The sequence below is a fragment of the Myripristis murdjan genome, chromosome 12 (genome assembly GCF_902150065.1).
Source record: "Myripristis murdjan chromosome 12, fMyrMur1.1, whole genome shotgun sequence".
In the NCBI taxonomy this organism is placed as follows: domain Eukaryota; kingdom Metazoa; phylum Chordata; class Actinopteri; order Holocentriformes; family Holocentridae; genus Myripristis; species Myripristis murdjan.
Genome location: NC_043991.1, coordinates 4558144 through 4582409, shown reverse-complemented (window position 1 = coordinate 4582409; position 24266 = coordinate 4558144). Strand labels below are relative to the sequence as shown.

Sequence of the window (24266 nt, the reverse complement as noted above, 5' to 3'; positions counted from 1 at the left end):
AAACAACACTGACCCTCAAGTGGCCTTTCCTTCCACCACACTACGTCACCTGACAAAAAAGATCCAAAGAACATAAAAATCTAAAATATGGAGGAAAAAGTTTGAATTTAATGCAAACTAGCACCAGGAACATGTTCAAAATTTGTGAAAGACATAGAAAAGGTTGGGCAGGGGAAAAGAAAGCTAAATGATAAATATGGCCTGCCCCAGGCTAGAGAATGGTTAACAGAAGCTAATAAAAAAAAAGGGGGGGGCCTAAAAGAAGAAGAAAACAGAAATCCTAGTTTTAGAAGACCAAATAAAGACCGACAGTGGTTAGTTACAGAGTCATAAAACTCTAAATTTACCTATGGATTTATTATTTTTGGTTTATTATATTTATTATTCAGCTGCTGTTTTGGAAAAAAGAGACAACAGCATCACTGACAAATAGATGAAGCATTAAAACAATGAAACATAAAGTAGGCTAGTGCAAAAGAGAAAAGCACAGCAAAATCACAAACCTACTGATTAAAATTGGAATTCATCAGCCCGAGAACCAGGGGTGAAAATCCCATTTTATTATTGGAGGGTGAGTTATTTTTTAACACTTAAAAACACACTGTTTTACATTCATAATTAGCATTGCTTACATTGTGGGTTCATTGAATCTTACTTTATTATCCAAAATTATTTATAAGTGTTAATTTTTTTTAAGACAGAAACATTGATAAGATGTCAGAAGAAGGTTCCAAAGGAGGGAGAAGAGAAAAGCATTGATAGGTTTGTGTATTGGGTGACGGAAATGCAAGAGAAGGGAATGTTGGGGGGTGCGAAAGCGCTCCACCAAAACTGAGCGCTTTTAGCTTGTTTTGGCAGCAGGCAGCAAGTAGTGTGGACCAGGCAAAAGCAAAGTTGCAGGAAACAGGAATGTGGCAGAGAGGGTTAGAGAAAGCAGGCAGAGGGTTAGAGAAAGTAGGGAAAGAGTTAAAACGGACAGAAACATTTTTTGCGAATTGCCATTGTTTTTTGGGAGAAGTTAAATTTTCTATTCAGACCTTGTCCTCTGCACAACCAAAAACAACAGGTGCCATTTAAGACCCTAACTTCTCCGGAGACATACTGTACCACATTTAGAGATAACACATCCTTACCAAAAACGAATACCGATCCTAAGACAAAACATTCTCAACAAAAGCAACTGAGATTGCTCCAGCACCCATGACCTTGCCCCCTCCCTATGCCGAGGCAAGGGCGATGATTAGAAGCTATCTAACACTGGATGGCTGAACCTGCACCCACTTGCTCAGACCAAACAATAACAGGTCCAAATCAGGGCCACGTAGAGATGATGGATGTTTCCCATTGTGAAGGCTAGAGCCACTGAGCCAAACATTGTCCATCCCAACCAATAGATACAGCAAAACTCACACCCACAAGACCTCCACACACCACAATATGATTACACAGGTAAATTAGCGAAGGAAAAACTACCACTATTCACGATGACTCAGCCTATGGAGTTCACATGATACACATGGACAATGTGTCACTGGAGAAGAAAATGTTTTGTGCTCAACTGGCACCCGCGTTAAACACTTAAATCAGCTACTTAATTTCTATCATGGCCTGCTTGAACCAGATCAGGTTGCTATAGTCAAGTGCAGAGGACACCAAAAAGGAGATGGCAAAGTGGTAAGAGGCAACAATGCAACAGATAACAGATAACAGATATCAGAAATCAGAAATCTTAACGGTCATTATGGCAAAAGCATAACGAAATTATGGGGGTTTTCCATTTCCAGTGTTTCATCAGAAGAATAAAGGAGAAATAACTAAAGACAAGAATAGTGACTGGAAAAGAAAAACAAAACAAGATAAAAAAAAAAAATATATGAAAAGCAGTTTAAAAGCAACCGAAGCCTCAGTTAAACCATAATAAAATAGCATTCACTTATACCCCTTTTCCACCAGGGCTGGTTCAGAGCCGGTGCCTGACTTAGCACCAGTTTTTTGGTTTTCCACCGCCCAAGCTGGGGCCAAACTGGTGCCAAACTGGTTCCAAACTGGTGCTAGGCAAGCACCGACTCCGAGCAGGGGCTAAACAGGAGCCAGAGAAAGAACCAATGACGCGGCCCACCACGTCAATGGTGGGCGGCGTTACAAAACAAAACGGGAACTGCGAACGCTATAAACATAAACAATAATCCCCAAGAAGCCGTGGATTATACTGATTTTACAACGGCATGGAACGCGGCTCAGCAAATTACATTTAAGGATGAGAAGCACCCGTTTTATAACTAAACATAGCTGTCATTCGTTCCGATCACGAATCCGACAGGTAGCCGGCAATAATTGTGTTTTTCGCCTCTGTATTGAAATGTAGGCTTGTAAAGACACAAGCAGTATTTGCATCGCTAATAAATCCAGATCCTGCTCCACCCGGGGCCAGAAACTGTATCGGGAAAGCAGCGTTATATGCTTGACTGAGACGCGGCTCACGAACATCATCCCCGACTCACTGATCAGTTTCACCAGCTTCAGGACAGGACGGGCAGACAGAGACAGAGACGCTGCAGCCACTGTATAGTATGAGTGTGCAGTTTTATGTGTGTTGAAGTGATGAAGCTGCCGTGACAATGAAATTTCCTGCAAAGGATTAATAAAGTATCATTCATTCATTCATGGTGGTTATTGTAATTCTGAGCGAGCGTCTCGCGCACCCATGTCATCACTTTTTCCGATGACGTCATGACGTGGCTCTGACTTAGCTCCACTTGGCTCTTGGCTGGTGGAAAAGCAAACCGGTTCTTCGTTGGCACCAGTTAAGCACCGGCTCTAGCACCAGCTCCGAACTAGCACCAGGTTCTTTCTGGTGGAAAGGGGGCATTACACACACACACACACACACACACACACACACACACACACAAAGCATTTACACCATAGCTTTAAATGATAGGCCTTTGAATTATTGGAATCATGAAATGCACACACATAATTTGAGTTCAGATTACATAGTCTGGAAATATTAGGACCATCCACTTTCCATGGAAAGTTCTTGCAAGAAACAAGTTGTGTGACAGACTGCAATGAAGGCTATTTACATTTAGACAACATAAATAAATTCAGGGTTATGAAGGAAAATATGCAGATGTGTTGGATTATGAAAAATAAAAGAAGAATGAATTGCTCTAAAATGACAACAAATTAAAATATTAAAAGCTTTGAAAGAGCTGAAAGGGCTGGGGAGTTTTTCTGATACAGATGCTTCCTGAAAGATAGTAATTGACTTTATTGATATGGGAGCTCAAAACAAACCTGAAGGCAAGAGATACCTTCTTGTCTGTGTTGATCCATTTCCCAGGTGGGTCATGATAAATAAGAATGTTTAGATAAATTACATCCATTTTTAACATGCAAAGTTTGAATAATATGACAAGGAATGCTATCGTTGGTCTGCATGAACAATTGGCTGCTCCTTCATTAATGACTTGCCAGAACAGACTGGCCCTTGATTTCCTCTTAGCTAAAAAAGGAGGTGTGTGTGTTATGTCCCATCAGGACTGTTGCGTCTTCATCCCAGACAATACTGCACCAGACAGCTCTATAACTCGAGCTCTCTATAGCTTAAAGACCACATCAGAAGAATTGGCAGAACATTTAGGGATCCCCTTAGCTGATTGGCTTGACCTGCATTCGAAAATTGGAACATTTTGATAGTTTCTGCATAAATTCCCTGCACCACCTCCTTATAGATTAATTTAACACCCCTGAGAGATGATTCCTGTGGTCTCCCTCCCTGAGCCCGGGGAGGACGAGACTGAAGTGGACGAAGACGATGAAGACCAAGAAGACCGTTTTTGTATCCCTGAACCCCATATAGACACGATATACGCTAATGTTAATACATAACCATATACTCGCAGACACATAGGGGCGTGATACTTATAGGCTTTCATAGAAATGTTTACTGTTTTCCATAAACTGTGCAAGAAGAATTGCTGCTGATAGTTGCTAATAACACTTACACATAGCCAGCTTACACATATCCGCTGACATATACACATATCCGCTGACATATACGTATACCAAAAGTATACTTTTGGTATACTCTTATTTTATCAACAGCAAAAACCCATAATTTAAATCTTAAGCAGAAGCATATGTTCCTACCTTCCTAGCAACCTACAGCACAGGCCAAAAGTTTGGACACACCTTCTCATTCAATGCGTTTTCTTTATTTTCATGACTATTTACATTGTAGATTCTCACTGAAGGAATCAAAGCTATGAATGAACACGTGGAGTTATGTACTTAACAAAAAAAGGTGAAATAACTGAAAACATGTTTTATATTCTAGTTTCTTCAAAATAGCCACCCTTTGCTCTGATTACTGCTTTGCACACTCTTGGCATTCTCTCGATGAGCTTCAAGAGGTAGTCACCTGAAATGGTTTTCCAACAGTCTTGAAGGAGTTCCCAGAGGTGTTTAGCACTTGTTGGCCCCTTTGCCTTCACTCTGCGGTCCAGCTCACCCCAAACCATCTCGATTGGGTTCAGGTCCGGTGACTGTGGAGGCCAGGTCATCTGCCGCAGCACTCCATCACTCTCCTTCTTGGTCAAATAGCCCTTACACAGCCTGGAGGTGTGTTTGGGGTCATTGTCCTGTTGAAAAATAAATGATGGTCCAACTAAACGCAAACCGGATGGGATGGCATGTCGCTGCAGGATGCTGTGGTAGCCATGCTGGTTCAGTGTGGCTTCAATTTTGAATAAATCCCCAACAGTGTCACCAGCAAAACACCCTCACATCATCACACCTCCTCCTCCATGCTTCACAGTGGGAACCAGGCATGTGGAATCCATCCGTTCACCTTTTCTGCGTCTCACAAAGACACGGCGGTTGGAACCAAAGATCTCAAATTTGGACTCATCAGACCAAAGCACAGATTTCCACTGGTCTAATGTCCATTCCTTGTGTTTCTTGGCCCAAACAAATCTCTTCTGCTTGTTGCCTCTCCTTAGCAGTGGTTTCCTAGCAGCTATTTGACCATGAAGGCCTGATTGGCGCAGTCTCCTCTTAACAGTTGTTCTAGAGATGGGTCTGCTGCTAGAACTCTGTGTGGCATTTATCTGCTCTCTGATCTGAGCTGCTGTTAACTTGCGATTTCTGAGGCTGGTGACTCGGATGAACTTGTCCTCAGAAGCAGAGGTGACTCTTGGTCTTCCTTTCCTGGGTCGGTCCTCATGTGTGCCAGTTTCGTTGTAGCGCTTGATGGTTTTTGCGACTCCACTTGGGGACACATTTAAAGTTTTTGCAATTTTCCGGACTGACTGACCTTCACTTCTTAAAGTAATGATGGCCACTCGTTTTTCTTTAGTTAGCTGATTGGTTCTTGCCATAATATGAATTTTAACTGTTGTCCAATAGGGCTGTTGGCTGTGTAGTAGCCTGACTTCTGCACAACACAACTGATGGTCCCAACCCCATTGATAAAGCAAGAAATTCCACTAATTAACCCTGATAAGGCACACCTGTGAAGTGAAAACCATTTCAGGTGACTACCTCTTGAAGCTCATCGAGAGAATGCCAAGAGTGTGCAAAGCAGTAATCAGAGCAAAGGGTGGCTATTTTGAAGAAACGAGAATATAAAACATGTTTTCAGTTATTTCACCTTTTTTTGTTAAGTACATAACTCCACATGTGTTCATTCATAGCTTTGATTCCTTCAGTGAGAATCTACAATGTAAATAGTCATGAAAATAAAGAAAACGCATTGAATGAGAAGGTGTGTCCAAACTTTTGGCCTGTGCTGTAGGTTGTTAGGAAGGTAGGAACATATGCTTCTGCTTAAGATTTAAATTATGGGTTTTTGCTGTTGATAAAATAAGAGTATACCAAAAGGGGGCATTAAAAACCTGATGTTTGATTGTGTTGCTTATTTAGGCTGGGAATCACTGGCAGTTTGGGGGGGCTGACCGGCTGGTTTTCCACCTAAAGCGGTACCGCAATGAAGAATAACATTCTGACCTAGCTGTGTTGACAGAATAAAATTATGTCAAAAGGGGGAATTGTTACAATTGGCCATATAGTTCAATGTTACTTGCATTATCCAATGTATTACATAGTTCAGGGCAGCTTGGCTGCTAAGCAGAGGACAGACAAAGCAAAAGCCAGATGTACTTTCTCTATCTTGTTAGTTAGGTCTGTTGCATTAGATACACGCCCAGTCAACATTCACACACATAGCAACACGCATTCTAGAGACAAGGCATGGACAGTGGTTGGCCTGTCCATGTCTGGGTAACTGGCCAATTATTCTCGGTTGCGTTTAAGTCCAACCTATGTACGGGGCAGGCCCCAGCCCAAGAACATAAATGTGTATCATTTTCTGATATCGGGGCTCTTTCTGACTAAGATCCTGCGGGAGCTCTGTCACACTGAGACCAGCGCTGCCTTGCTTTATATGTGACCATAATAAATATTGCATCAGAAAATTGAAGACTGACTCCGGTCTGTTCTTGGGCTTTCAACAAAAGAATCGGGAGCTAACAACTTCATGTCAGCATAATTCCTACTAAAGCTTTTAAAATGATCTGAAAGTTGTGGCTGAACAGACCCACTAACATGATATTAGCCTGTGAAAGTTGTCCTTTAGAGTTGTTATTATCATGCATTGATATTGATATCATTAGTTGTTATTATCATGCATTGATATTGATATTATCTCACAGATGCTGCAGATTGTCTCTGTGTTTTCTTTTGAATCTTAACTGGCGGTTAGCCTCGCCTGTCAGGGTCTAGGTGAGTCGGTGATGTGAAAATGGCGTTTAAAAGTTACGAACCTCTGTGCAGTCGCACCTCCGGCAGCAAGATGGCATCCAGGAACCTCTGCTGCCTCTCCACTTTCAGTTTCAGGCGAGAGTTTTGCAGCTCGTACTCGGCCAGCGTCTCCTCCGGCAGAGCCAGCGTCTCCTCGGCTGCTGCAGTTTGTTGCCGCATCACCTGCGATCTCAGCTCGCAGAGTTCAGACATCTTCACAAACTTGGTCCTCCACTTCCTGCCGTCTGCAAGATATCCAACGTTTTGCTGCTTTGACACAAAGAAAAATAGACTCAGAAATGAGTTTTTGTTTATTTTCTTCCTCGGCTGATGATTCTGATTCTGAGAATGTTGTTCTTTAAAACCACTGTAGTCCAGTCTAGAAGTCTGCTGCAATGATGTGAGTTAATTGAAGTACACCGGCACACTGGTGAACTGACCGATGCAGAGAGTATCTGGGGCAGTGAGCTGACCAAGAGCAATGTCAGAGGAAGACCTTTATACAGTGACTATAGACGGTATGTAAATAGGCAGAGAACAAAAGGTGAGGGAAGCTATTGTGACGCAGTGATCAGGTCGGATGCCATTCGGAATGGGAACAAAAGGCATGAAAAGTGTTTGTGTTCACGCCCACAGGATTAAAGGCCAGGGCCAGACCACAGGATGGTCCAGTCAATTAGCGAGTCTAAATCATTTTTTCCCAGATTTTAGCCCAAATTTGCTCATCTGTTGGGCTCATTTCAACGCCAACTGTTTTATCAACCTAACAAAATACAATGCCGGTTCCACAAAGACATTTTGTAAATGATGCTGCTGTCCCCACATTGTCTGCACTAACGTCTAATCCCTGACCAGTTAGTGATTTTTTGTCTCTGTCTCATCAAGACGATAACATTTTCAGAAGTTGTAAAGTTTTTCATTGCTACCGCTGATAATGTTACAGGTACGGGAGGGCACCACATAAACAGCTTATGCTCTCTCTTTAAACAGGAGAAATGATTGAGACAGAGAAACTCCACGTCTGTTTGTCTTCTCGCCCAGCAGAAAGAGGGAGGAGGATTTAATAAAACATGTGCACTTTAAACCCATTGTTTTACTGTCAGTACATGTACGCTCAGTGTTCTCCATGTTAAAAATCATCATTCAGCAAATACTATTATAGGCTTTATTTGATTAAATAAATCAAAATGACAATAACCAATGTTTTTACACTGTAGATTGTTTTCTTCCAACTGAAAATAACACATAGCTTATAGTACAAATTACATACGGTTCCTAAGTGCATGTTTCCTCCTTCAACTTAAATCCTTTACTGAAATGCATGAGCTGCAAGCAACAGGTGACGTCACCAGGCGCGAAAATACAGCTTCTACACCATAGATATAGAAATGTAGATGCCGCGTTTGCCATCTGGCGATACGTCAGCGGAGCCGCCATATTGGTAGGGGCAACAGAGTGGGAGCGCCCGGGAGTGAGACAGCAGACCGCAGCGAATATGCCAGCCTCATGTGCTGCTTTTGAGTAGAAAATCGACAAGGTGGGATAACCTTTCACAGGTATAAGTGGCAGTTTCATTGTATTGAACTGTTTAGAGTTAGTGATCGTAAAATGTTGCTTCAAACTGTCATGAAAATGAGCTGACACTGTGGTGGTGATCTAACGCTAGTAACCTCACATCACCAGCCTCTTACTCCAGCTTAGCTAGCTTACTGAGTATATAACTAAAGTAAAGTTAAACGTGATATTTTGATCTTTTTGTATAATTTAGTTAATAAAAATGTTCAGAGGAGTGTGTTTACGTTAGCTACGTCTAGTAAGCTATGTTTATGCTGCTAACTTTGGCTTAATGCACTAGCTGCATCATTCAGCAACTGTTAATGCTACGGCTTGCTGATGGCTTTGTTTTTTGTCAAAGGTTCCCGAGTGATCCTGAAGTTAGGAAAGCCTGGGCCATAGCTGCCAGGAGGAAGGATTTTAAGCCCACTGAGACCACGGTTCTCTACAGCTGTCATTTCAAGGCAGAGGACTTTGACAGAACTGGGCAAACCATGCTTAGCAAGGACTATGTTCAGTTTTCAGTTTTCCCGGCTATCCAAACTTTCATTAGCTGTCACTGTCACAGTTGACTTTAAATCTTTTTATGTGTTATTAAACACCTTTATAAACACATTGGTGAAGAAAAATGTTGGTAAGGAATTTATTCCCAGATTTTCATAATATTCCCTGACATTTTTATTGTATTGCTTGTGTTATTTTATTATGCTGTCATTATGTGGCATTGTGTGTTATGTGGTATTATTTTAATCATTCTCAACTTAATATTTTACATTTTATACTGATTGCTTGTGGATGCACCTATGTACCCAGGTCTCCTGAAAATAAGATCTTGATTTCAATGGGACTTACCTGATTAAATAAAGGTTGAATGAATGTGTATATTATAATGAGTTTTGTATTCCATATCTGAATTAATGAAGATGAAAATGATGTTCTGTGTAGGCCAACCCAAGAGTGCTGAAAAATAAATGATTCCTACAGGTGACAACGTGGGCAAGCTTAAGTGTGCTGTGGAAACGGAACAACAAACTTAGGTCTTTCACATGTTGTGAAGAGGGAAAAAAATAGGATTTATCACGTGTCTTGGGTGTGTACGGATGAACTGACTGGGTGTTCTCTTAACTGGAGTCTGGGGAAAAAATAGTTTTGTTCTATTTATTATTGGATTGATATTATTATTATTAATAGAATAACAAGCAACCAGGTGGCTTCATAGGCTGACAATACAATGGATATAGAAATCTATATATTTGGAGACACTCAAGTTGAAATTGTCAATATTCTTTTACATTTGATGTTCCCTATTCATTAGACAGTAGCCTGCATATCCCTGAGAGGTAAGTTGTGGCTATTCAGGGGGTGTTTTGATATTTAGAGCTGATTAGACCCACCATCAGTATCTGAATTTAATTCCAATAAGTAACCAGTATCATATTCAAGTTCTCGCGTTTATAACAAGTCAAATTTCTTGAAAATCGGTTCAGGATTAAGCAAGTGACAGTCGGTTTACTCTGGGGTTACAACGTTTAGAACGTTAGCTTCCGCCCTGTGCAATATGGCGGACCGACAGACGCATAGTGGCGATGTACGGCAATAGCGAACGCGGCATCTACGTTTCTATATCTATGTTCTACACTGTACACATATATGTCCACATCTTCATAAAACAAGCTTAATACCGGACATTAAAACATTCAGCGACATGTTAATATACTGCACTTCAATTACTTTTCTTAATCTACTATTCCACCAACCTGTAAACAGGAGAAATGAATGAGACAGAGAAACTCCACGTCTGTTTGTCTTCTCGCTCAGCAGAAAGAGGAAAGCTGCAAAGCGAACCAAACTGACGTAAAGCCCCTGGGGCCCAGTAGACGCCACAGTGCCCCCTGCTGGTGATCACATGTTAATTACTCCTGATATGTACATGACATATTTTAGTGCAAAGTTGGTGGAAACAGGCTGAACACCCCTTAACAAATACTCAAGAAAGGATGAATTATGAAATTACAAAAACAACCACAAATGTGATCACACTTTAGTGGGCATCACAATAGATAATAGATAACATTCCGGTTCCGGCGCCGACGCGAGTGGCAGCCTTTCAGCAGCTCCGTGTATGTCCGCGTTTGTTGTTGTTATTTGTTTGTTAAGTTGTATCGTTTTGTAGCTGATCTGTATCCGTGTGCTACCTGATGATGGATCTTCACCCGCTGAAACGCGTTTACTCGAGAAATCAACTTCTTGCTCTGAAAACCAAGTCCCGTGTCGGCGTGGTTCCACATTTACCTGACGAGGTGAGGAGACCGGACCGAGGCTGCAGAGCAGGTGTTACGGATTAACTGGTTTCCGTGTTAACTGGTGACCTTTGTTTGTAAACGTCGGGCATCTGCAACAGCAGATGTTCTAATCACGGCGAGGGGACGCAGCTGACCTCGCAAACGCCTGAATGACTATTATTAAATCTCTCTTATAATTTTCTTTTTTTCGGGCTCGAAATAAAATGCTGCTTAGGACCCCAATTTGGCCAGGGGCGGACCTGGGCGTGACGTAACTTCACATTCTCTATTGTGATGCCCACTAAAGTGTTATCACATTTGTGGTAGTTTTTGTAATTTCATAATTCATCCTTTTTTTTTTTTTTGAGTATTTGTTAAGGGGTGTTCAGCCTGTTTCCACCAACGTTGCACTAAAATATTTCATGTACATATCAGGAGTAATTAACATGTGATCACCAGCAGGGGGCAGTGTGGCGTCTACTAGGCCCCAGGGGCTTTACGTCAGTTTGGTCCGCTTTGCAGCTTTCCTCTTTCTACTGAGTGAGAAGACAAACAGACGTGGAGTTTCTCTGTCTCATTCATTTCTCCTGTTTACAGGTTGGTGGAATAGTAGATTAAGAAAAGTAACTGAAGTGCAGTATGTTAACATGTCGCTGAATGTTTTAATGTCCGGTATTAAGCTTGTTTTATGAAGATGTGGACATATATGTGTACAGTGTAAAAGCAGTATTTTCGCGCCTGATGACGTCACCTGTTGCTACCCGAGTCACGTCAGTCAGAGTTTTATTTTCTGCTCCTCGAACATTTTTATGAAGTCTTTATATTTTTCAAACGTGTTTGTGTAAAGGTTTAAAAATTGTGATTTCATGTACTGTAAAAAAGGTTAAAAGCTAAAGTTAAATACTCATTTTATATATTCTAAAATTGGTTAAAAACAAGTTGAAAATCTGTCAGCTCATGCATTTCTGGAAGGATTTAAGTTGGATGAGGAAAATGCACTTAGGAACCGTATGTAATTTGTAGTATAAGCTAGATGTTATTTTCAGTTGGAAGAAAACAACCTACAGTGTAAAAACATTGGTTATTGTCATTTTGATTTATTTAATCAAATAAAGCCTACAATAGTATTTGTTGAATGATGAGAAATTGTATCTCATTTTGAAGTTGTGTTTTTTTTAATATGGAGAACACTGAGTGTACATGTACTGACAGTGCACATGTTTTATTAAATCCTCCTCCCTCTTTCTGCTGAGCGAGAAGACAAACAGACGTGGAGTTTCTCTGTCTCATTCATTTCTCCTGTTTACAGAGAGAGAATAAAGGCTGGCACACACTACAGGATTCTTCAAACCTTCACAGATTTAGAGACCACACACTTGATGATAACAAAAGACAGATCACACAAGATCTCTCTCTTCTGATCTTATAGTGTGTGGTGTGCACTACGGAGTACACCACACACTGACCGATTCTTCAGCAGAGTTTCAGGGTCTTCACGCTCAATATTCCAAATCTCGCGTAGTCAAACGTGACTTTTTTGTTTGTTTTTACATCCTCTTCCCTCAGTCAGCTGACTCAGCTCACGTCTTGATTGGCTTTTGTTCCGGTACACGTGGCATAATAATAATAACAATAATAATCATAATAATAATAATGATAACAATTTAGCGCTTGGGTTACAATACAAATTCACGAAAAAGGTACAGAAATGAAAATCCCTAAATGCCACTGTGTGTGTCATCTAGCCAATGACAGGCAGAATAATAAAAATCACTTCAGTGTCATTGTTAACAAAGTAAAATAATAAAGTAGTGATGCCCTCAGACGGGGACAATAACCACTCGGCCATCGGGAATTGTGTACTTTTCTTATGGTTTGGGCTCATTGTCAACTCCGACTGCTGACAGAGAGCCAACTCGGTTGAAACCCGCATCAGTGAGCTCAGTTATAGCCTAGTAACGGTGCATTTTATTGTCAGTAACGGTAACGGCATTGTAATGGGGGAAACAATTTTTTTTTGATTACTCAATACTGATAAAAGTAACACTGTTTATTTATAACGGCGTTATTCCCATCACGGGACATTACACACAGTGCGTGCTTGACTCCTCTCAGAGTACCCCACACACTACAGGATATCTAGTCGCAAATATTACACATGTTCATTATTTACAATCTCGCCTTCCGAGCCGATCGGACCGGACAAAATCACTCTTAACACACCCCACACCACAGGAAAATCAGACACGATGACGTTTGCAGACATCAGACAATCGGGCCTTTGCTGGCTTTGATCGGAAGGGGGAGATGGGACAAAAATCGGCCCGATTATCCTGGAGTGTGTACCAGCCTTAAGCTGTTTATGTGGTGCCCACCAGTACCTGTAATATTATCAGCGGTAGCAATGAAAAACTTTACAACTTCCTAAAAATGTTATCGTCTTGATGAGACAGAGACAAAAAATCACTAACTGGTCACAGAGTAGACGTTAGTCCAGACAATGTGGGGACAGCAGCATCCTTTACAAACTTTCTTTGTTGAACCGGCATTGTATTTTGTCAGGTTGATAAAACAGTCGGCGTTCAAATGAGCCCAACAGATGAGCAAATTTGGGCTAAAATCCTGCGGGACATGGGAAAAAATGATTCAGACTCGCTAATTGACTGGCCCATCCTGTGGTCTGGCCCTGGCCTTTAATCCTGTGGGCGTGAACACAAACACTTTTCATGCCTTTTGTTCCCATTCCGAATGGCATCCAACCTGATCACTGCATCACAAGAGCTCCCCTCACCTTTTGTTCTCTGCCTATTTACATACCGTCTGTAGTCACTGTATAAAGATCTTCCTCTGACATTGCTCTTGGTCAGCTCACTGCCCCAGATACTCTCTGTGTGGGTCAGTTCACCAGTGTGCCGGTGTACTTCAATTAACTCACATCATTCCAGCAAACTTCTAGACTGGACGACAATGGTTTTAAAGAACAACATTCTCAAAATCAGAATCATCAGCCGAGGAAGAAAATAAACAAAAACTCATTTCTGAGTCTATTTTTCAGCGAAACGTCGGATCTCTTGCAGACGGCAGGAAGTGGAGGACCAAGGTTGTGAAGATGTCTGAACTCTGCGAGCTGAGATCGCAGGTGATGTGGCAACAAACTGCAGCCGCCGAGGAGACGCTGGCTCTGCCGGAGGAGACGCTGGCCGAGTACGAGCTGCAAAACTCTCGCCTGAAACTGAAGGTGGAGAGGCAGAAAAGGCTCCTGGATGCCATCTCGCTGCCGGAGGTGCGACTGCACAGAGGTTTGTAACTTTTAAACGCCATTTTCACATCACCGACTCACCTGGACCCAAACAGGTGAGACTAACCACCAGTTAAGATTCAAAAACAAAAAAAAACCCAGAGACAATCTGCAGCATCTGTGAGATAATGATACACTATATTACCAAAAGTATTCGCTCACCCATTCAAATGATCAGAATCAGGTGTCCTAATCACTTGGCCTGGCCACAGGTGTATAAAATCAAGCACTCAGGCATGCAGACTGTGAAACAAGACATTTGTGAAAGAATGGGCCGCTCTCAGGAGCTCAGTGAATTCCAGCGTGGAACTGTCATAGGATGCCACCTGTGCAACAAATCCAGTCGTGAAATTTCCTCGCTCCTAAATATTCCACAGTCAGCTGTCAGCTCTATTATAACAAAATGGAAGCGTTTGGGAACAACAGCAACTCAGCCACGAAGTGGCAGGCCACGTAAAGTGATAGAGAGGGGTCAGCGGATGCTGAAGCACATAGTGCAAAGAGGTCGCCGACTTTCTGCACAGTCAATTGCTACAGAGCTACAAACTTCATGTGACCTTCAGATTAGCCCAAGTACAGTACGCAGAGAGCTTCATGGAATGGGTTTCCATGGCCGAGCAGCTGCAGCCAAGCCACACATCACCAAGTGCAATGCAAAGCGTCGGATGCAATGGTGTAAAGCACGCCGCCACTGGACTCTAGAGCAGTGGAGATGCGTTCTCTGGAGTGATGAATCACGCTTTTCCATCTGGCAATCTGATGGACGAGTCTGGGTTTGGAGGTTGCCAGGAGAACGGTACATTTCAGACTGCATTGTGCCGACTGTGAAATTTGGTGGAGGAGGAATTATGGTGTGGGGTTGTTTTTCAGGAGCTGGGCTTGGCCCCTTAGTTCCAGTGAAAGGAACTTTGAATGCTTCAGGATACCAAAACATTTTGGATAATTCCATGCTCCCAACCTTGTGGGAACAGTTTGGAGCGGGCCCCTTCCTCTTCCAACATGACTGTGCACCAGTGCACAAAGCAAGGTCCATAAAGACATGGATGACAGAGTCTGGTGTGGATGAACTTGACTGGCCTGCACAGAGTCCTGACCTGAACCCGATAGAACACCTTTGGGATGAATTAGAGCGGAGACTGAGAGCCAGGCCTTCTCGACCAACATCAGTGTGTGACCTCACCAATGCGCTTTTGGAAGAATGGTCAAAAATTCCTATAAACACTCTCCTCAACCTTGTGGACAGTCTTCCCAGAAGAGTTGAAGCTGTAATAGCTGCAAAAGGTGGACCGACATCATATTGAACTCTATGGGTTAGGAATGGGATGGCACTTCAGTTCATAGTATGAGTAAAGGCAGGTGAGCGAATACTTTTGGTAATATAGTGTATCAATATCAATTCATGATAATAACAACTCTAAAGGACCAACTTCACAAGCTAATATCATGTTAGTGGGTCTGTTCAGCGACAACTTTCAGATCATTTTAAAAGCTTTAGTAGGGATTATGCTGACATGAAGTGATGCTGACAGGCACGGGTCAGCTTCCAAGCATAATTGTGTGTGTCTGTGTGTTTTTTTTCCAGTAGTGTGTAAAGAAGAGGTTCCCCCTGAGCGGCTTCATCGGACCCCCACTCTGGAGTTTGAGTCCCCACACATTAAGGAGGAACAGGAGGAACTCTGGACCAATCAGCAGGGAGAGCAGCTTCAGGATATCACCAAGCTGCCGTTCAGTGCTGTCACTGTGAAGAGTGAGGACGATGAAGAGGAAGCTGAGTGGAACAGAGACGCCCGCCACTTCACTGGACAGATGGAAGCAGAGGATGGTGAAGAGGAACGAGCCAGGAACCTAGAACCCTCCTCTGAGGCTGAGACTGATGACAGTGATGACTGGGATGAGACCAGAGAAGCTCAGTCAGGTTCAAACCCACTGAGTGAAGTCCCTCTCAGTCATGACAGTCCTGATGTGGGAGAGAAATCAGCTTCCTGCTCCGAGACCAAGAAAACAGCAAAGAGTACATTCCCCTGCTCACTCTGTGGTACAGCGTTTGCACAAAAAGGACACCTCAAGCAACACATGAGAATCCACACTGGAGAGAAACCATTCCCCTGCTCACTCTGTGGTAAAGGGTTTACTGATAAAGGACACCTCAAGCTACACATGAGAATCCACACTGGACAGAAACCGTTCATCTGCTCACTCTGTGGTACAGCGTTTGCAGAGAAAGGAACCCTCAAGCGACACATGAGAATCCACACTGGAGAGAAACCATTCCCCTGCTCACTCTGTGGTAAAGGGTTTGCACACAAAGGGCACCTCAAGCTACACATGAGAATCCACACTGGAGAGAAACCATTCCCCTGCTCACTCTGTGGTACAGCGTTTGCACGTCAAGGGCACCTGAAGCGACACATGAGAATCCACACTGGAGAGAAACCATTTGTCTGCTCACTCTGTGGTAAAGGGTTTACTGAGAAAGGAACCCTCAACAAACACATGAGAATCCACACTGGAGAGAAACCGTTCCCCTGCATGCTCTGTGGTACAGCGTTTGCACATAAAGGAACCCTCGAGATACACGTGAGAATCCACACTGGAGAGAAACCATTTCCCTGCTCACTCTGTGGTAAAGGGTTTACCAAGAAAGGAGACCTCAACAGACACATGAGAACCCACACTGGAGAGAAACCGTTCCCCTGCTCAGTCTGTGGTAAAGGGTTTGCACAGAAAGGAGCCCTCGAGCGACACATGAAAACCCACACTGGAGAGAACCTGTAGAATCGCAGTCCTCTGTGTGTGTGTTTGTGTGTGTGTGTGTGTGTGTGTGTGTGTGTGTGTGTGTGTGTGTGTGTGTGTTTGTGTGGGAGGAGCTTCATCGAGCATCATACAGATGTAAGCAAACACGAGTGTGTCAGTGAGAGCAGCAGCAGGAGATGCTTCAGAGTCAATGCTGATGTTGGAGATGCAGCACATTCCAACACATTTTGTTACACATGTTGTGTTCATACAGAGATAATTCGAGTTCCAGCAAAGTGTTTACTGTAATGAATGCCTGTTTACTAAATAAACTGTTCGACGTGCAAATGCAGACAGTGTGTGTGTGGCTGCTTTCCCTGTGTTTCTGTGGTCTCCTATGCAGCAGCTACCAAAGTTGGCTCCTGGGCTCGGCCTCGGCCCCTCAGATTGCGAGCCGGGCCCTCTGGTCCAACATCAGTGTCTGACCTCACAAATGCAAATTCCCACAGACACACTCCAACATCTGGTCGAAAGCCACCCAAAGGAGTGGAAGCTGTGCTGCTGCAAAGGGACCAACTCCATATTAAAGGCCCCATGCTGTCCACTTTTCCAGGGTTTTATTGGAACTGCTGATCTCCCTGCAAGATGTACCTGTGCTTTTGAGTACCTGTGGTCCTCTAAATATAGTTTCACAGCTCCTCTCTCTTGCCTTTCTCCTGGAACTGTGGCAGCACACTTTGTTTAGCCAATCAGAAGAGAGAATCAGCACACCTCAACTGATTGGTTAACTGTTATCTGAGTGGCATACGGTCAGGCCAATCACGGGCAAGTTAACGGCTATACGTTTTTAACGGTACTAATGAAAACTTTACAACTTCCGAAAATGTTATCGTCACAATAGCTTCCCTCACCTTTAGTTCTCTGCCTATTTACATACCGTCTGTGGTCACTGTATTAAGGTCTTCCTCTGACATTGCTCTTGGTCAGCTCACTGCCCCAGATGCTCTCTGCATGGGTCAGTTCACCAGTGTGCCGGTGTACTTCAATTAACTCGAGCTGAGATCACAGGTGATGCGGCAACAAACTGCAGCCGCCGAGGAGACGCTGGCTCTGCCGGAGGAGACGCTGGCTCTGCCAGAGGAGACGCTGGCCGAGTACGAGCTGCAAAACTCGCGCCTGAAACTGAAGGTGGAGAGGCAGCAGAGACTCCTGGATGCCATCTTGCTGCCGGAGGTGCAACTGCACAGAGGTTCGTAACTTTTAAACGTCATTTTCACATCACCGACTCACCTGGACCCTGACAAGCGAGGCTAACCGCCAGTTAAGATTCAAAAGAAAACACCAAGACAATCTGCAGCATCTGTGAGATAATATCAATATCAATGCATGATAATAACTCTAAAGGACCAACTTCACAGGCTAATATCATGTTAGTGGGTTTGTTCAGCGACAACTTTCAGATCATTTTAAAAGCTGTAGTAGGGATTATGCTGACATAAAGTGATGCTGACAGGCTCGGTTCAGCTTTCAAGCATAATTGTGTGTGTCTGTGTTTTTTCCAGTAGTGTGTAAAGAAGAGGTTCCCCCTGAGCAGCTTCATCGGACCCCCACTCTGGAGTTTGAGTCCCCACACATTAAGGATGAAAAGGAGGAACTCTGGATCAATCAGCGGGGAGAGCAGCTTCAAGATATCACCAAGCTGCCGTTCACTGCTGTCCCTGTGAAGAGTGAGGATGATGAAGAGGAAGCTGAGTGGAACAGAGACGCCCGCCACTTCACTGGACAGATGGAAGTAGAAGATGGTGAAGAGGAACGAGCCAGGAACCCAGAACCCTCCTCTGAGGCTGACACTGATGACAGTGACAACTGGGATGAGACCAGAGAAGCTCAGTCAGGTTCAAACCCACTGAGTGAAGTCCCTCTCAGTCATGATAGTCCTGATGTGGGAGAGAAACCAGCTTCCTGCTCCAAGACCAAGAACACAGCAAAGAGTACATTCCCCTGCTCACTCTGTGGTAAACAGTTTACCAAGAAAGGAAAACTCAACAGACACATGAGAATCCACACTGGAGAGAAACTGTTCCTCTGCTCACTCTGTGGTAAAGGGTTTACGCAGAAATCAAACCTCGAGCTACATATGAGAATCCACACTGGAGAGAAACCTTTTCCCTGCTCACTCTGTGGTAAAACGTTTGCAAAGAATGGACATCTCGAGCTACACATGAGAATCCACACTGGAGAGAAACCATTCCCCTGCTCACTCTGTGGTACAGCGTTTGCACCGAAAGGAAACCTCAACGCACATGTGAGAATACACACTGGACAGAAAACATTCCTCTGCTCACTCTGTGGTAAAGGGTTTGCACAGAAAGGAAACTTCAACAAACACATGAGAACCCACACTGCAGAGCACCTGTAGAGACGCAGTCCTGTGTGTGTGTGTGTGTGTGTGTGTGGGTGGGTGGGTGCATAATTTTTAATATGAACTGGCATAAGCTGTGTAACTAGCAGAAATAAAAGAGGACTCAGTGGACAGCCTTGTCTAATTCCCCGCCTGATATCAAATCTGGGGGTTGTTCCGTTTGTTAGGCTCACTGAGCCATTGTATCCTTTATATAAGGTTTTGACCCCTTTCAGAAATCTTTCTCCAAAACCCAAAAATTTAATAATCCAGGGGCCTCATTTATCAACCGTGCGTACGCACAGATGTGTGCGTAATGGGTGCGTAATGGGTGCGTTAGAACATTCCCACGCAAAGTATGGGATTTATCAACTTGTACTTTTGCGTAGGAACATGTGTAAATTTAAGTAAAACTCTTACCATGCGTACACACAAAACCTAGTGGTAGAACAGTGAAACCACAAATAGAACGCACGAAGAGAGTCACAGTGTTCAGCAACTTCACACGTTCCCTGTTTCTTCTAATTAATAAAAAATCCCAATTAGTAATTTAGCGGACAATTTCAATAATTGATGTAACAAGTTATAAAAGACAGCTGTGACAGGACAACCTGAAAAGAAAACTTGAAATGCAAGTGCCATGGCTTATCTTGCACTATTAGTTTAGTTTGTTTATTTCAGACATGTCCAAAAACAAGACTACTATGCATTAACGAAAAAAAACAAAAACAAAAACAAAAAACAAAATGTACACATCTATAGATAGATAGAGAAGAAAAGAAAAATAATAATAATAATAATACTAAAATAATTAAATTACAAGGCAGATCTAGGCAAAATACATAGAACCCCATTAACATGTCTGAAAAGGAGTGGGAGGAAGTAAAACTTATCTGAACCCACCCCCTCTTAATGATCCATCCAAAAAAAACACTACATCATATCACCACCTGTTGATATCACAGAACACTAAACGCATACACACAATAAGCACATGTACATGCATCTCACACACAGACATATAACATACATACCTTGAATACAAAAAAAAAAAAAAAAACATCAACCAAGCAGACAAACAAAACAAACAAAAGGAAAATAAATAAGTACTACACCCACTGATATTCAAACACCCTCCTCAATTCTGTACCTTGTGAAGATCATTTCCTTGAATCTTTTTTTAAACTGATACATGCTTGGACATTCCCTGAGCGTCACCTCCAAACTGTTCCATAGCTTAACCCCACAGATTAATATACAAAAAGTTTTTTTTGTTGTGCGTGCCTTCATTGTTTTAAAGTAAAATTTTCCCCTTAAATTATAACCCCCTTCCCTTCCAGTGAACAGATTCTGAATGTTTGCAGGCAGCAGATTATTTTTTGCTTTGTGAAGTATTTGTGCTGTCCGAAATTCCACAATATCTTTGAGTTTGATTAGTTTTGACCGTAAGAATAATGAGTTTGTGTGTTCCCTGTATCCTGCCCCATGAATGATCCGTATGGCTTTCTTTTGTAAAATTATAAGTGGATGTATTGCGCTTGTGTAATTATTACCCCAGACTTCTGCACAGTAAATAAGATATGGAGAAACTAATGTATTATATAGAATACGGAGTGATTTATGATCCAGTGTCTGTTTTGCTTTGTTTAATATTGCAATGCATCTTGAGATTTTAGATTGTACATATTTAATTTGTGATTTCCAACTAATCTTTTCATCTATCATTACCCCTAAAAATTTGATCTCATTTACTCTTTCAATATTGACCCCATCCAACTGTATCTCTAATTTCATGTTAGATCTGTGATTGCCAAAAAGCATTATTCTTGTTTTGCTCAAGTTTAATGATAGTTTATTTCTGTCCAACCATGCTTTTAGTTTATTCAATTCATTATTAATTATTTTTGTTAGATTGTGTAAATCACTGCCAGAACAAAAAATATTGGTGTCATCCGCAAACAAAACCATCTTCAAAGCTTTTGATACCATGCATATGTCATTGATATAGAGTATAAAAAGTTTGGGGCCCAACACTGACCCCTGAGGGACGCCACAGGTGATGTCCAAACATGCTGAACAAGCATCACCCAATTTCACAAACTGCTTCCGATTTGTTAAGTAGCTCTTGAGCCACTGCAGTGCTTTCCCCCTGATGCCATACCGATCTAGTTTCTTGAATAATATATCATGATTTATTGTGTCAAATGCCTTTTTTAGGTCTATGAATATCCCTACTGTATACTGTTTTGAGTCTATTGAGTTAGTAATTTCCTCAACTGAATCGATTAGTGCTAGTGCCGTTGCTCTGTTGGATCTAAATCCATATTGACATTCAGTGAGTAATTTGTGTTTGTCTATAAATTTCTCCAGTCGGTTATTGAAAAGTTTTTCTAGGATTTTAGAGAATTGAGATAGTAATGATACCGGTCTGTAGTTTGTGAATTGGTGTTTGTTCCCAGTTTTATATAGAGGTATGACTTTTGCTATTTTCATTTTGTCTGGAAATGTACCGGTTTGAAATGATAGGTTACAGATGTACGTTAATGGTTTTGAAATCCCCTCAATCACTCTCTTCACAACAGTCATATCAATGTCATCACAGTCTGTAGATGTCTTATTTGTACATTTGGAAACAATATTTATAATTTCTTTCTCCTCCACTGCTGTGAGGAACATTGAATTCAGATTTCGGTCTATTAAACTGTCACACTGCTCCTCAGATGTTACTGGATCTGGGATTTGTTCTGCCAGATCAGGTCCAACACTTACAAAGAATTGATTAAAGTTGTTAACCACTTCATTCATATCATGCTTCTCAGTGTTATTGATAGTAAAATACTTAGGGTAATTGAATTGTTTAGAGCCATTTTTTATTACAGTGTTCATTATATTCCATATTTTTTTTGTATTATTTTTATTATCATCTAATATTTTATTGTAGTGTTCTCTCCTAGCAGATCTTATAATATTAGTCAATTTGTTCTTATATTTTTTATATTTATCTTCTGACTCTTTAGTTCTGTGTCTTATAAATTCTTTGTAAAGTGTGTTTTTCTTTTTACAGGCATTTTGTAAACCCTTTGTGATCCAGGGATGATCTCTATATTTTAGTGTCCTATTACTTATTTTTACAGGACAATGTTTATCGTATAGTCTTTTGAAAATTTTTAAGAATTCCTCATATGCACAATTAATGTTATTTTCATTGTGTAGAATATCCCAGTTTTGTGACATTAAACCATTTTTAAATGCATTTATTGATTCTTCTGTTCTCACTCTTCTGTATTCCACTTTTTTAGCAGGTTGAGTACATTTATAGTTACTATCATAAACCATAAAAACGGGCAGATGGTCACTGATGTCATTGACTAATAATCCACTTACTGTGCTATTTATTATGTCATTTGTGAATATATTATCAATTAGTGTGGCGCAGTGAGAAGTTATTCTGGTGGGTCTGGTGATTTTTGGATATAAATTCATACTATATATTGTATTAACAAAATCATCAGTCACTTTGTGTTTGTTTGGATTAAGCAAATCTATATTGAAGTCTCCACAGATGATAATTGTCTTATGACTAATTTTTGAAAACAATTCCTCCATCCATTCTGTGAACAGTTCAATACTAGAACCTGGCGTCCGATATATACAGCTAATGATTACATTTTTCATTTTTTCTTTGTATATTTCAATTGTTATACATTCCAGTATATTATTAACCACCGTTGACATACCCTCTAGCACCCTGAAGTTCAATTTTTTGTCCACGAAAATCGCAACTCCTCCTCCACCTTTGTTTTGTCGATCTATGTGTATGAAGTCGTATCCCTCCAACTCAAAGTCCGTCCCTTTTACTGCGTTGATCCATGTTTCAGATATTGCAATAATGTTAAATGAGTGCATAAACTGCCGCAAATAGTCCTTGATTCTTGTAAAATTGGCATACAGACTCCTACTGTTAATATGTAGAATTGATAGTTTGCCATCCTTGTTGATTTGGTTAAACTGTTCATCAGTATAATAGCAGCAATTATTGTTGATTGAGTTGAAGAAGTTGTTGTCCGGGTCTATATCATGTTCCATATCCTGTGAATTGTGGTCAGTATATTGAAATGATTGCAGTTCCAGATTTTCATGTTCACTAATCCTCTGAGTTATGTTGCTATTGTCTCCAGGTGTAGATGAGTGACTTCTGTCGGTGTGTGTCATGCTTGTGAGTGTAGTTTACCTTACAGTCCAGCAAGTTGATCACTGGTATCTGTCCAGTTCCTCGATACTTCTTACCATGAGCACTTTTGCTTCCTCCGGTGTCCCATTGAGTTTGATGTATATTTTACAGTTTGTAGTCCAGGTGTGTTGAATTTTTTTCTGTTTCTTCAGGTAGCGTGCTTTTTTTGCGATTTCTGCGTTGCGCTTGGTCAGGTGCTCATTGATGTAGACGTCGGATCCTTTCAGTTTTCTCCCTTGCTTTAGCAGTGCGATCTTGTGTTTTCGGTTGGCAAACCGCATGATGATTGGAGGATTTGGAGAACCGTTTTCAAAGAGCTGACAGTGAGAGCACAGGGTGGCATCTGAGCAGGTACCGCTTCCCCAAAAACATACTGATGGATTTATGCCGTGATTTACAACCAGTTTTTAAGTGAGAGACAAAACGCACCAAAGCCATCCCAGTGCGCATCCAGCTCCTGTGGGATTTTTGGCCACCGGAACATTTCAGTTAGAGTTTGGAGACATATGCTGCATTTCACAGCCGACACTAAGCAGAATCATGCCGGCAGTGTTGGATGCAATAATTTCTCTGGCCCCAACTTATATTCAGTTCCCATACAGACATCACCAACAAGCGGAAATTCAACGAGGATTTCACGCCGTCACCGGATTCCCAAACATAATTGGAGCCATAGATTGCACCCACATCGCAATAAAAACACCACCACACAATCCAATTTCATTCAATCAATGCACAAATAATCTGCGATGCAAATATGTCTCTGTTAAACGTTGTTGCCCGGTGGCCTGGAGGAACGCACGACTCATCTATTCTGCAGAAAAGCTCTGTGGGTGTGCGCATCCAAGCAGGAGCTGTTGAGGATGGCTGGCTTATTAGTGAGTGTTACAACGTTTTGAAATTATTTTCTGGGCTTCGTATGGTTTATTATAACAGCTCTATAGGTAATCGGGGATAACCACT

At 41.8% G+C, this 24266-nt stretch overlaps 2 protein-coding genes across 3 annotated transcripts in view; one reads left to right on the top strand and one right to left on the bottom strand.

Moving 5' to 3' along the window:
* The window catches only part of LOC115369341 (gastrula zinc finger protein XlCGF57.1-like), a 60544-nt gene that overhangs the window by 3485 nt on the left and 32793 nt on the right, over positions 1-24266 (bottom strand). The window contains exons 3-4 of one of the 2 annotated variants that reach the window (XM_030065929.1): positions 10554-10678; positions 6828-7071 (exon numbers count right to left, since the gene is read on the bottom strand). In XM_030065929.1, the coding sequence (XP_029921789.1) occupies positions 6828-7071; positions 10554-10646 (337 nt within the window). In that variant the 5' untranslated portion in view covers positions 10647-10678. Of the gene's footprint in view, positions 1-6827; positions 7075-10553; positions 10679-24266 lie in introns of both variants that reach the window. The other variant, XM_030065930.1, reaches the window with a different exon arrangement.
* On the top strand, positions 13750-16713 carry LOC115369215 (zinc finger protein OZF-like). Its single transcript, XM_030065778.1, has 2 exons — positions 13750-13939; positions 15521-16713. The coding sequence occupies exons 1-2, from the start codon at positions 13750-13752 to the stop codon at positions 16711-16713; spliced, it is 1383 nt and encodes a 460-aa protein (XP_029921638.1).